The sequence below is a fragment of the Ovis aries genome, chromosome 1 (genome assembly GCF_016772045.2).
Source record: "Ovis aries strain OAR_USU_Benz2616 breed Rambouillet chromosome 1, ARS-UI_Ramb_v3.0, whole genome shotgun sequence".
NCBI classification, from domain to species: domain Eukaryota; kingdom Metazoa; phylum Chordata; class Mammalia; order Artiodactyla; family Bovidae; genus Ovis; species Ovis aries.
This window is the reverse complement of record NC_056054.1, coordinates 179,109,202-179,121,622: the sequence shown is the minus strand read 5'-3', so window position 1 is coordinate 179,121,622 and position 12,421 is coordinate 179,109,202. Positions and strand designations below refer to the sequence as shown.

Below are 12,421 nucleotides of genomic sequence, written 5' to 3'. Positions count from 1 at the left end.
TCATCAGTTAGACGGATGATCCTAGGGAATTACAAAGTCCAGAATCATATAAATGTACTGTTTGCTACTTGCAATTAAGTAGAATGTTGTACATATTTTTAATAGCTAAAGCCCATTAGCCATATCCCTAGCCAAAAGCCAGGGATATGTATGTATGTTTTGGCAGTTATTACAAAGTTAGCTTTCAGACGATCATGTGATGAGGGTGGGAAAGTAGCAAGAGTCAGGGTTAGAGAGAAAGGAAGGAGCTGGGTCATGAAGGACTAGTGAACCTGAGAGCAAGAGTAGAGCCACTACAGGATTTTAAGAAGAGCACTGTTACGGTGAAATTGACGGTCGTGTGGAAAATGGATTGGGGAGGGAGGGGCAAGACTGGTGAGAGGGTCTTGTTAAAAGACTCAGATTGGAATCTTGGTGAGAAGTGGTGAGGACTGACCAAAAGCATGGCAGTAGGGAAGGAGGTAAAGGGGAAGAGGGATAGATTTGAGAGCTCAAAAAGGGGTAGAACTGACAAGATTGGGTGACTGGATGTGGTGGGTAAAGAAGAAGGATAATTTCCAGTCTGCTGGCTTGAGAATCTGAGTAGATGGTTATGCTGTTCATGGTCTTAATAATATGGCGGAAACAAGGTTTCTGGAAGAATGATAAGGGAGGCTTGCTGCTGCTGCTGCTAAGTTGCTTCAGTTGTGTCTGACTCTGTGCAACCCCATAGATGCCCACCAGGCTCCCTATCCCCGGATTCTCCAGGCAAGGACACTGGAGTGGGTTGCCATTTCCTTCTCCAATGCATGAAAGTGAAAGTGAAGTCACTCAGTTGTGTCTGACTCTTAGCAACCCCATGGACTACAGCCTACCAGGCTCCTCCATCCATGGGATTTTCCAGGCAAGAGTACTGGAGTGGGTTGCCATTGCCTTCTCCTAAGGGAGGCTTAGGAAAATGATAAATTTTGGACATGATTGGTATTTATATGTAGGATGTTCTCCTTTAGACATCTCTTAGGCAGTTGGACATGAATGTTGAGGGCTCAAGAGACATCTGGGTGAAGATAGAGGTTTGGAAATTAACAGCATTTGGCTTGTAATTGCACCTTGGAATTAGATGTAAACATCAAAAATGCATCAAGTGAGAGGAGAATGACATTAAATAGAGGGGAAGGATAGAAAAAGGACCAGTGAAAGAGATTGGGAAGGAATGGCTAAAAGAAGAAGAAAAACCAAGAAAATAATGGTATCCCGGAAATGAAAAAGAAAAGCTTATAAAAGAAGATTTAGAAGGAAGGAAGTGAGTTGCCATTGATATCTGATGAGTGAGAAGTAATGAAAGGCAAAGACAGAAATATCCATTTGATTTGAGAACAAGTGTGTTGATGTTTACCATGTAGAGAACAGTTTACACGGAGTGGCAGGGAAGAAGCAAAGTTGAAGGGTACAAATGGTGAATGAGAAGTGAGGGCAGATCTTTCAAAAAGTTTATGGCACAAAAAGGGAAGATAAATGGTAGCTCAAGGTCAGTATAGGGTCAGGATAAGATGGGAGAGACTTACATTTAAAGGTGGATGAACTGAAGCTAGTAAGGAGAGGTTGAAAATGGAGAGAAGGGGCGGTTGGTGGACCAGAGGAGGTAAGAGAGTTTGGTTTCTAGACCACATGCAGAGGGGTTTGCCTTAGAAGGAAGGACCTCTCTTATGACAAAAAGAAACAAAAGATAACGGTGTGTGTAACCGGTCTGTGTTGCTATTTAATTGTAAGGCTCTTAATGAAGTAGATGATGATGAACAAGAAGGAACTGTTAACAGCCAGTCAGAAGAAAGTGAGAATGAGTTGGATAACTCTCTCAGCTCTCAGTCAAATGCAAATGCAGGAACGTAAGTATATATGGCATAAATATCTACAGTGCTTCCTTTTTTCCCAAGGCCATCTCTCCCCTCCCCAGCTTTATTGAGGTATAATTGATAGATAATGTTGTAAGAGTTTAAGGTGAGCAACTTGTTGATTTGGTATACTTACATACTGCAAAATGGCTACCATCATAGCATTAAGTGATGGGTGGTTAATACCTCCATCACATCATATAATTACCATTTCTTCTTTGTGGTGAAACCATTTGAGATCTTTTCACTTAGTACCAGTCTGTAAGTCTATTTTGTAAATAAGTTCATTTGTATCTTTTTTTTTTTTTTAGATTCCACATATAAGTGATACCTTATGATGTTTGTTTTTCTCTGACACTTCACTTAGTCTCATCTCTAGGTCCTTCTGTGTTGCTGCAAATAGCATTATTTTGTTCATATTTATGGCTGAGTAGTATTCTATTGTGTGTATATACCACATCTTTATCCGTTTATCTATTGACGGACACTTAGATTGCTTCCATGTCTTGGCTGTTGTAAGTAGTGCTGCAGTAAACGTTGGGGTGCATGTATCTTTTTGAAGTATGATTTTCTTTGGATATATGCCCAGGACTGAGATTGCTGGATCATCTGGTAGCTCTGTTTCTAGTTTTTCAAGGAATCACCATACTGTTCTCCGTAGTGGCTGCACTAGTTTACAGTCCCACCAACAGTGGAGGAGGGTTCCCTTTTCTCCTCACCCTCTCTAGCATTTATTGTTTGTAGACTTCTTGCTGATGGTCATTCTCACTGGCCTGAGGTGATATCTCATTGTAGGTTGATTTGCATTTCTCTAGTAATTAGCAGTGTTGAGCATCTTTTCATCTGCTTTTTGCCATCTGTATGCCTTCTTTGGAGAAGTCTCTGTTTAGATCTTCTGCCCACTGTTTTTGATTGGGTTGTTTGTTGCTTTGATATGTATCTGAGTGAGCTGTTCATATATTTTGGAGAGTCACTTTATTTGCAAATATTTTCTCTCATCCTTTGGATAGTCTTTTCTTTTGTTTATGGCTTCCTTGCTGTGCAAAAGCTTTTGAGTTTAATTAGGCTCTATTTGTTTATTTTTGTTTTGATTACTGTAGCTTTGTAATATTGTGTGAAGTCTGGGAGGGTTGTGGCTCCTGCTGTGTTCTTTTTCTCCTCAGGATTGCTTTGGCAATTCTGGGTCTTTTACGGTTTCATATACATTTTAGGATTATTTGTTCTAGTTCTGTGAAAAATGTCATGGGTAGTTTGATAGGGATCACATTAAATCTGTAGATTGCTTTGAGTATTATGGCAATTTTAACAATATTAATTCTTCCAATCCAAGAGCATGGGATATCTTTCCATTTCATGTGAGGTTGACTCCTCTACAGAGGTTGCAAATTCTAATGTCTACCAACTGATCAGTCACAGTTCTTAGTGCGCTCTGCAGGCCCAGATCCTCCAACTTTTTAAAGGAAAACAGAAAATATAGAAACCTAATTTTTAAAGTTTGGAAACTTTCAATGTAAAAAAATAAAAAAGAAAACCAAACTATGTGTGAAACACTGTTGGAGCCAAACAAAGCACATTTTCTGCCTAGAGACATCCCTCTGGTTGCAGTTTTCAACCTCTGCTGCTGGGACTTTTGAGAGCTGCAGTTCAAGGCACCACTAGGGGATGCCTTGTTGATCAGTTCCTGAGGACTTGATGCAGAAACTCCAGAAGAGAAAAGTTGCGGGGCGCTTCTGAGATGCTTCGCCATCATTGTCTGTGTCTCGTCACGGCAAACAGCATATGCTTTTACTCGGTAATTTTCCTTATTTGACACTCTCATTATTTGGATATTTCCATGGCTTCTAATACAAGAATTTGCAATATTTTGTAAAACATTTTTTTTCTCTCTTTGTAGTCAACCAGAGTCATTTCTTCTTTGTGATCATTAAAACCTGGCCTTTGGTAAAACCCATATCAGCTTTCTGGATTAGCCTTCAGTATCTCTATCAGGGATTGTGGAATCTTGAGGAAAGCAGAGGCACTAAGACAAAGCGGAAATTTTAAATGAGGTCTATGCGTTGTTGCATTTGTTCAGCAGTATGAAGAGAGGACTCCTTTATTAAAAGTCTACTTAATTATTTCCCATCTTTCACTATTAACCATGGAAAAGTAAAGTGTGAGTGGGTTTTCATTTGGGAGGAGGTTTGCTCTGGGTCTGTGCAGCTTCAAAATTTAAATCTCTGCTGATTTGTTTAATCAAATGTGTACCTATAATAAATTATTTAAACACTGCCCTCAACTCAAAAGTGTCTCGACTACAGAGCTGTCTTACACTGATACAGAGCAGGTATAAAGGCACCTGTACTTGTGTTATCCAAAGGAAAAAATACTTAGGGAACTTTTTACTTTTCAGGAGGAAAGGCTAAGCAGCAGATGTCCCTGTGTGACAAAGGGCTTTGTGAGCTTCAACAGATCAGGACAGAGACCCCCTGGGAGGGTAGGAGGAAACATGAAGGGGGACCCCTGCAGAATTCTTAGGTTAGCTGCCAGAACTCCAGAGGCCAACTCTCACATATACGCAGTGGGACTGTAAAAGTTACAGGCTCAGCAGCTTTATGGTTTTCTATAGGGTCATGGGAGCTGTGTTCCCTTTTTGTTTGGTTTCGTTAAAAGATGAATGGAATGAGGGCTTTCCAAGACTTGGGGTAGTCCTCAAAATCTTAAGGTAGAACCTATGGTGGTGAAAGGTTCACAGCCCAAGGGAAGAAAGTGAGAAAAAATGCAAATGTAAGTGCTGAGAAGAGACCAGGTGGCCAGGGTGTAGCTGATCCATTCAGTGATCTCAGAAAGGAAATTGATTCCAGAAATGTACATGAACAAGCCACTTTGTGTAGATTATTTCTCCAGGCCTCCTGAACTGGGTGCATTATAGTCACTATGAATGTTGATTCCCATTACCAAAATAGGTAAGAAGACACCAGGGCTAAACTGTATGTCTGTGTACCACTCAGCAGGGTATTCAGCACAGTAAACGAGATAGTAGCCTTGGAGGAGTCCGTTTCCCTTGCAGAAGACAAAGCCTCTGAAAAGGAATACATCTGGAAAAGGCCTCCCTGTAGTGAGCAGTGAGTAAGCAAATGCCCTACTGGTCTTGGAAGATCTCCTGGGTGGGGGGGTGGAGGGTGGCTGTGGCTCTCTTTGAGGACAAGGACACTGGTGGTGGAGGTACTAGGGAGTTCTCATTGATGTGAGCTGTCTTAGAGGCCACTGTTTTGATGCCAAGCTGATTTCACTGTGTTATATTGATATTCTGCTACCTTTCTGAACCTTGGTTGAGTTAGTTATAGCATTGGTTTTCTAGGGTTTTCCAGGTATCCTATCATGTCATCGGGCTTCCCTGGTGGCTCAGAGGTTAAAGCATCTGCCTGGAATGTGGGAGACCCAGGTTCGATCCCTGGGTCGGGAAGATCCCCTGGAGAAGGAAATGGCAACCCACTCCAGTATTCTTGCCTGGAGAATCCCATGGAGGGAGGAGCCTGGTAGGCTACAGTCCATGGGGTCGCAAAGAGTCGGACACGACTGAGCGACTTCACTTTTACTTATCTTGTCATCTGCAAATAGACATAGTTTTGTTTTCTGAGTCTTATATCACTAGCTTGTTTCTTTTGTATACTGCAGTAGCTAAGAGACAGTGGTAAATGATGGTGGACATAGTGGGCATTGGGCATCGGGCATCCTTGTTTTGCTCCTGATCTGTGAAAATGATACTTTTGTTTCCTCTTTAGTAAAGTGCTGGCTTCAGTACTCAGGGTTGTTTTTTTTTTTTTTTTTTAAACAAAAACAATGCTAGGGAAACATCTTTCAAATCCTGTTTTCTTGAATGTTTTTATCAGAAATGAGTGTTGAATTTTCTCAAAGACTTTAACATTTGTAGATAATCATATGTGTTTCCTTGTTAAATCTATTAGTATGGTTCTTTATGTTATAAATGCCTTTTTGAAATATTCTTGAATTCCTGAAATAAGTTCCACTTGGCATATTTTTATTATTGTGGTATTAAATATTGTTTGTTAATATTTTATTAATAGTATTCTTGCATTAATATTCATAAATGATATTATCTATAATTTTAAAATATATAGTATCAGATTGAGGTGACAGTGTTATACTTGATTTTATAAGACACATCTGTTGGAAAGTTTTCTAATTTTTTAAGTTCTGGAACAATTTATGTAGCATTGGGACTATCTGTACTTTGAGTGTTTGGTAGAATTCCCCTGTGAAACTGTTTGAGCCTGGTGCTTTTTTTTGTGGGGAAGTACCATAATAACTTTTGTTTCTCCTATGAATATTGGATTATCTAAGCCTTCTGTATCTGTTGATGTCAATTTTGATAAATTACATTTTCTCATAAAATTATCCATTTCGTCTAGATTTATGGATGTATGTCCATTGAGGTGTGCAAATAATCTCTATACTTCTGGAAAATGTCTTTTGTTTTCTTAACTAGACCTGTAATTTTTCTGATTTCTTCCTTATCAATTTTTGCTTTTATCTTTATTATAATCTTCTTTGTGCTTTTTAAAATAAGCTTGAGTTGAGAATGTAATGCATTTATTTTCATTATTTTATTTTAATTGATAAGCATATTTAAGGTTCAGAATTTTTCCATGATCACTGCCTTAAATGTGTACTACACAACCGAATATGTGGTGTTTTATTATTTTAGAAATTAATTTCAGTTTATATTTGCTCTTTTACCTAAGAATTATTTAATAGTTTTTATTGGTTTTATTTTTCCCCATTTTTAAGCTTCCAGACAGAAGAGTCTCTTGGTTTTCTTCTACAGTTGTTTTTATTTCTATTGCAGCCAGAGTGTGGTTTGTAATATTTCTACTTATGGAATTTAATGATGTTTTCTTTGTGACCGGAATAGATGATCAAATTTTTGTGAATGTCCATGCATGTGTTTGAAAAGAAGGTATATTCTCTATTAATAAAGTATAAAGTTCTTTATGTATATCCATAAGATCTACCTTATTGATTATATTGTATATGTCTTCTATATCCTTATTTATTTTTGCCATTAGCTTGTATTGAGAATGGTGTTTTAAAGTCTCTCACTATTACTGTTTGTTTCTTTGCATTTGATGTTTAAGTATATGTAATTCTGTTTGGAGTTAAATACCCCCATCCTTATAAAGGTGGTTATTTTTTGATACATGGATATCTGTGTATATTATATCTTTATTGTGAATTATGGCTTTTAGCATTATAAATTGGCTAACAAGTCAAATTAGTGTCTCTTGGCTTCAGTTGTACTTTGATAACAGGAAAAAAACCTCTGCTTTTTTTCTTGTTTCTAATCTCCTGGATCTTCTTTGCTTATTCTTTTAGTTTTTCTGAATTATTGTGTTCTAAATGTGTCTTTGTATTTAACATAGAATTGGATCTTGCCTTGTTAGCCAATTTGAAAACAATTTTTTAAAAATTGGTGAAGTAGGCATATAACATGTATTGATATGATTGATATATTTGGTGTCAACTTTGTCATTATTTTATGATACTGAGTGTATTATACTTTAATTATAATTTTCCTTCTTTATGTGAGATGACTTCTCTGTTCTTTTGAAAAGTTTCGTTGGCATTTAGGAAGTTGTAGTTTTTATTCTCGCTCGTTTCTTTATATCAACTTTCTGTAGCGCCTTTAGTCCCGTGCTTTCTTGCTTAAGCTTTCACTGTCAGGTTTGCGATGGTGTTTTTGACTTTCACCTACTACCTGTGCAGCAAGTGGGTTATGCAGCATTCCCATTTCTTCCCTGCTTTTCTCTCCATTCTCATCCCCATTTTTGAGCTGCATTTTTTCCCTTTAACGGAGCATGAAACATTTATATATTATTTTTCCTCTTATATCTCCATTTTTGTTTTTGTTCTTGAGCTATAATTAAATGTATCAAATGCTCATCATCAGTCCCTTTATGATGTGTCCCTAGTTAACTCTTGGCTGATTCTCTCATACAAAGTTATGCCATAGGACTTGTGAATTCAGTTTTCCTTGAGTTTTTGAAAGTTTAGAAGTTTCTGTATGGCTTTGATATTTGAAGGGCATTTTGGCTGGATATAAAATCTATGGTTCCTATTTTGTTTCCTTACATTCTTAAAAATGTTACTCCATTCTTGGTTTGCTTGGAATGGTGTTTTTTGGGAAGTCTGATGCTAGGATAATTTTCTTGCCCTTTTCTTCCCCTTGTAAATAATCTGGCATTTTAATCTAGTGACTTGATTTCTTTTATCTTTAAAATTTAAATTTTGCTAAACTATATTTTAGATTACCTTTCCAGGTCAATTTTTCCTTTTCCAACACAGTTGGCCCTTTCCTATATTTATATATGGGCCCTTTCCTGTATGTAGGAAATATGTATATATTCAGTTCTTTTCTTTCTTTCCTTTTTGGCCTTAAAAGTTTTCTTTGATTATAGTTGTAATTTTAAGTATTAGTTCTAAATCACTGTTTCGTTTTTCTATTTCAGAAACTCCCCTTATATACACAAAAGGTTTTTCCTGGTTTCCCTCTTTAGGCGCTTTCTCTTTGACCTTTGTAGTCTTCTTAATCTTAATTTTATTCTTTTTGTTGTTTTTCTGTAGTTCTTTAATGTGGCTTATTAAATGTTTGTTTAACAATTCTCCAGTGGACACATTGTAATTTAACCTTTATTTCTGACATAGTTTTTCTCTGATTTCTTTCTTCAGTTTAATCAGTTCTTTTATTTCTTCCTGTTCTTTGCCCATTTCTGGTTTTAGTTTTAGAATTTCTGATTAAAAAGATGCTTTCTAAAGTATATTCAATTCTACTTAAAGTATTGTATTATGGTTTACTTCTGCTTTTTTCTGCATGTTGTGGGCAGGAATTTTGTTAGCTGAAATATTTCAGTTTCAGTTTTCTGGTTTGATATACTGCCTTTGTTATACTGAACATTTTGTGGAGAGGATTGGGAGTTTGGGGTGATTTTTCTCTCAGTTACAGTGATGCACAACTTCTTAAAGCCATTTTTTTTTTTTTTAAGAAAAAAAAAAAAGTACTGGTAGCTTAAAGGTGGCCTCTCCTCCAATATCGTGGCTCTGTTTTGTCTTGCAGATCTTTTGCCCCTTTTTCCCTCCAGCACTCAGCCTCCAAAGTGCATCTTTCCTTTTCTGTTAACTCTCTTCTCCTTAAGAAGTGATGCCTTCCCAAGACTACCATGTTGGCTTCTGCACACTTCCTGGTCGGGTTATGATTGCCCAGTGTTTTCTTTTTTTTTTTTTAAAGTATTTGCATACTTAGAGTGGACTTTTTCTTTCTAGAGGTAATGTTTGCCACCGTTAGGCTCTCAGCTCTCCTTTTCTCTTTGCAGTCATTTTGAGCTGCCCCCATTCTTTGCAAAGGTTTCCTGTAGGAGCTCAAGAAATATCTTTGTTGGAGCTTGATGCTTATTTTTGTACTTAGAGGTAGTTTGAAGTTAGTAGCATTCTCTCTCTTCCAGTAATATAGAAGGTTTGGGTTGTGTGCTGTTGTCTTTGCTTTTCTGTTTCCTGTACAGTGTTTGGAGGATATGTCGAGTAATTCAAATTTAGCTGGTCACCATTTTCTTCAGAATACCTGGAAATATGTATCATCTTTTAAGTACTTTTCTTTCAGAACCTAAATGTAACGGATCTTGTACAGAATAACTTTTATTCTTTACACTTGAAGTAAATAATTTTTTTCCTTGAGTAGGTTAAGTATTAGTTTTATCTGATTAGTTGTTTGAAAAGGCAGTTTCTAACTGATGAATACCTTATGTCTCAAAATGTTACTTATTGACTGCTGAGCATGGGGTATTAATAGAAGATGAATTAGACTTGGAATCTGGGGACTAAGCCTTTGGTTACTTACTATTTAGATCATCTCTGGTCTTTATTTCCTCAGTTGTAAAATATGAGGAGGGTAGAAAATAAGACTTCTAAGGTGCCTGCTGGTCTGAAAATTTCTGTGAATTCTGTGAGTTCTTGTGAGCACGGAATTGATTTCTCATATGATAATATTATATATTATCAATAAATCTGTAACCCAATCCTCAGAAATCTCTGCTGAGTCATTGGTGTTTTGGGGGGTCAGCACATTCCAAGTGAGGAAGCAATGGCTGTAAGCCTTTCTCTTACTTAACCCTTACCACTACCTTACTTCCTCTGTAGACCTTTGTATTACAAGCTAGGGAGAGGAAGAGACGATGTTGGAGGCATTCATTATGCGAAAAAAGGGAGAAAGAATTGAGAAGAAGAAATCCCAAGTGGCAGAAAACAAATGACAAGGAAAATTGCTCTTTCCAGTAGGCTTGGGTAGCTTCTTTTGGATGGGATGTAAATTAGAGATGCTGATATTCCTAAGTTGTCTCTGAAATAAAGTCATTAAAATACTGTTATAATTGATGCTGCCATAAAAGAGAATTGGTGCACTTGTCCTTCTCTCCAGAGCCTGCTTTCCTAACAGTGACTCCTAATTTGAACACCTTTGGCAATCTGAAGAGTAAGGATTTCTCAAATCAAGTCCTGGTTTCTTCTTGCTTAAGAGTTCTTCTCTCAGTTTCTCTCTTTACTCTTGGGTTTCAGCAAGAAGAAAAGCAGGCTGCATGTTCAGCGCGTGTGTGTGCATATGTGGTCGCTTCAGTCTTGACTCTCTGTGACCCTGTGAGCTAGCCTGCCAGACTCTCTGTCCATGGGGATTCTCCAGGCAGGAATACTGGAGTGGGTTTCCCCCATGTTGGCAGGCAGGTTCACCACTGTCTCCACCTGCACGTTGAGTACTTTTCCTTGTAAACCTTGACAGATAAATATCCAGTTTCATTGCTTACAAATTCTGCTTTCCCACACAACTCAGCTTGTCTACTGCTTTATAGTAAGGATTGCCTTTTTCCCAGTTTTCAATAACATGTTCCTCATTTTCTTCAGAATCCTCACCAGAAGTGTCTTTAATATTCATATTTCTACCAGCATTCTATTTATGATGATATGTTGTTTTCTCAGATGATACAGGCTTTCTCTACCATGCTCCTCACTTCCTCTTGAGTCTTCAATGGAAGAATCTTTAACATTCATATTTTTACCAATAATCTTTTCAAGGTAATCAGGTTTTTTCTGTTGTTGTTCAGAACTTCAGTTGCTGAGTCATGTCCAACTCTTTGCAGCCCCATGGACTGCAGCACGCCAGGCTTGTCTGTCCTCCAATTATCTCCCAGAGTTTGCTCAGATTTGTGAGTCAGTGATATGATCCATGGAAAGGAGGCTTTTTCTATCATTCACCTAAAAATTGTTCTAGCCTTTATTCATTATCCAGTTCCAAAGCAACTTTCATATTTTTAGGTATTTGTTACATCAGCACTCCATATCTCGATAGCAAAATCTGTATTAATTTTCTGGGGCTGAGTTAACAAATTTCTACAAACTAGGTGGCTTCAAACAGCAGATATTTATTCTCTCACAGATCTAGGGGCCAGAGATCCTAAATGAGTTTCATTAGACTAAAGTGATGATGTTGGTATTGCCACGTTCCCTCTGGGTGCTCTAAGCGAGAATGCATTCCTTACCTCTTTCAGCTTCTGGTGGCTGAAAGAGTTCTTTGGCTTGTGTCCACATCAGTCCAGTCTCTGCCTTCTCTTTCATGTCACCTTCTCTGCTTGTGTGCATCAAAATCTCCCTCTGCTTCCCTCTTAAGGATGCATATGATTGCATTCAGGGCCCACTTGGAGAATCCAGAATCATCTCCCTGTCTCAGGATCCTTAGCTTAATCACACCTGCAAAGTTCCTTCTTAGTCAGATAAGGTAACATTCACAAGTTCCAGGGATTAAGTTATGCATGTCTTTTTAGAGGGCCATTCTTAAGCCTACCATAGATAGTATTGGATTATTATTTTGTTGTTGCTGTTTGATACAACCTGATTATTAAAAGTATAAACATTAGGAGACAGTAATGGAGTTCAAACTGGTTTGGATTTTCCCAAGTTGTACAGAAATCTCATTATGACACTTTTCTCAGGATTTGTCCTGAAGGTTGTATTTAGACCTAACTCATACTATACAATGCAGGAGACGCAGGTTCAATCCCTGGGTTGGGAAGATCCCTTGGAGAAGGAAATGGCAACCCACTCCAGTATTTTTGCCTGGAGAATCCCATGGACAGAGGAGCCTAGCAGGCTATAATCCATGGGGTCGCAAGAGTTGGACAGGACTTGGTGACTAAACCACCACCACCTATACTATGTTGCACTAGGAGTCTTCTTGATGCTTTGATGACTAGCCATAATGTGCTTGGACCACATTACAGGCCTTTTGTTAATTAAAGTTTGTAGCAGCTAGTGTTCAATGTGCTGTCCACAGGTTGCTTGAAAGCAGCTCCGCTATGTTAAGGTTTTTGGAGTCACTTCCTCTGCTGTTTTAAATAAGACTTCCTCTGTTGTTTTCTCATAACAGTTTCATTGATTTATAATTCATATACCATACAATCTACCCATTTAGAGTATAATATTAACAGAATTTGAGATTCTTTTTTAGATTCTTT

The 12,421-nt window shown here is 37.8% G+C and overlaps 1 protein-coding gene across 5 annotated transcripts in view; it reads left to right on the top strand.

Annotated features, from left to right (window-relative positions):
• Window positions 1–12,421, top strand: part of SPICE1 (spindle and centriole associated protein 1) — a 60,964-nt gene that overhangs the window by 24,667 nt on the left and 23,876 nt on the right. For 2 of the 5 annotated variants that reach the window (XM_042231479.2, XM_042231488.2), the window contains 2 exons: window positions 1,750–1,865; window positions 4,862–4,975. In XM_042231479.2, coding sequence (XP_042087413.1) covers window positions 1,750–1,865; window positions 4,862–4,975 — 230 coding nt within the window. The remainder of the gene's footprint in view (window positions 1–1,749; window positions 1,866–4,861; window positions 4,976–12,421) is intronic. The other 3 variants (XM_004002926.5, XM_060417738.1, XM_042231483.2) reach the window with 2 other exon arrangements.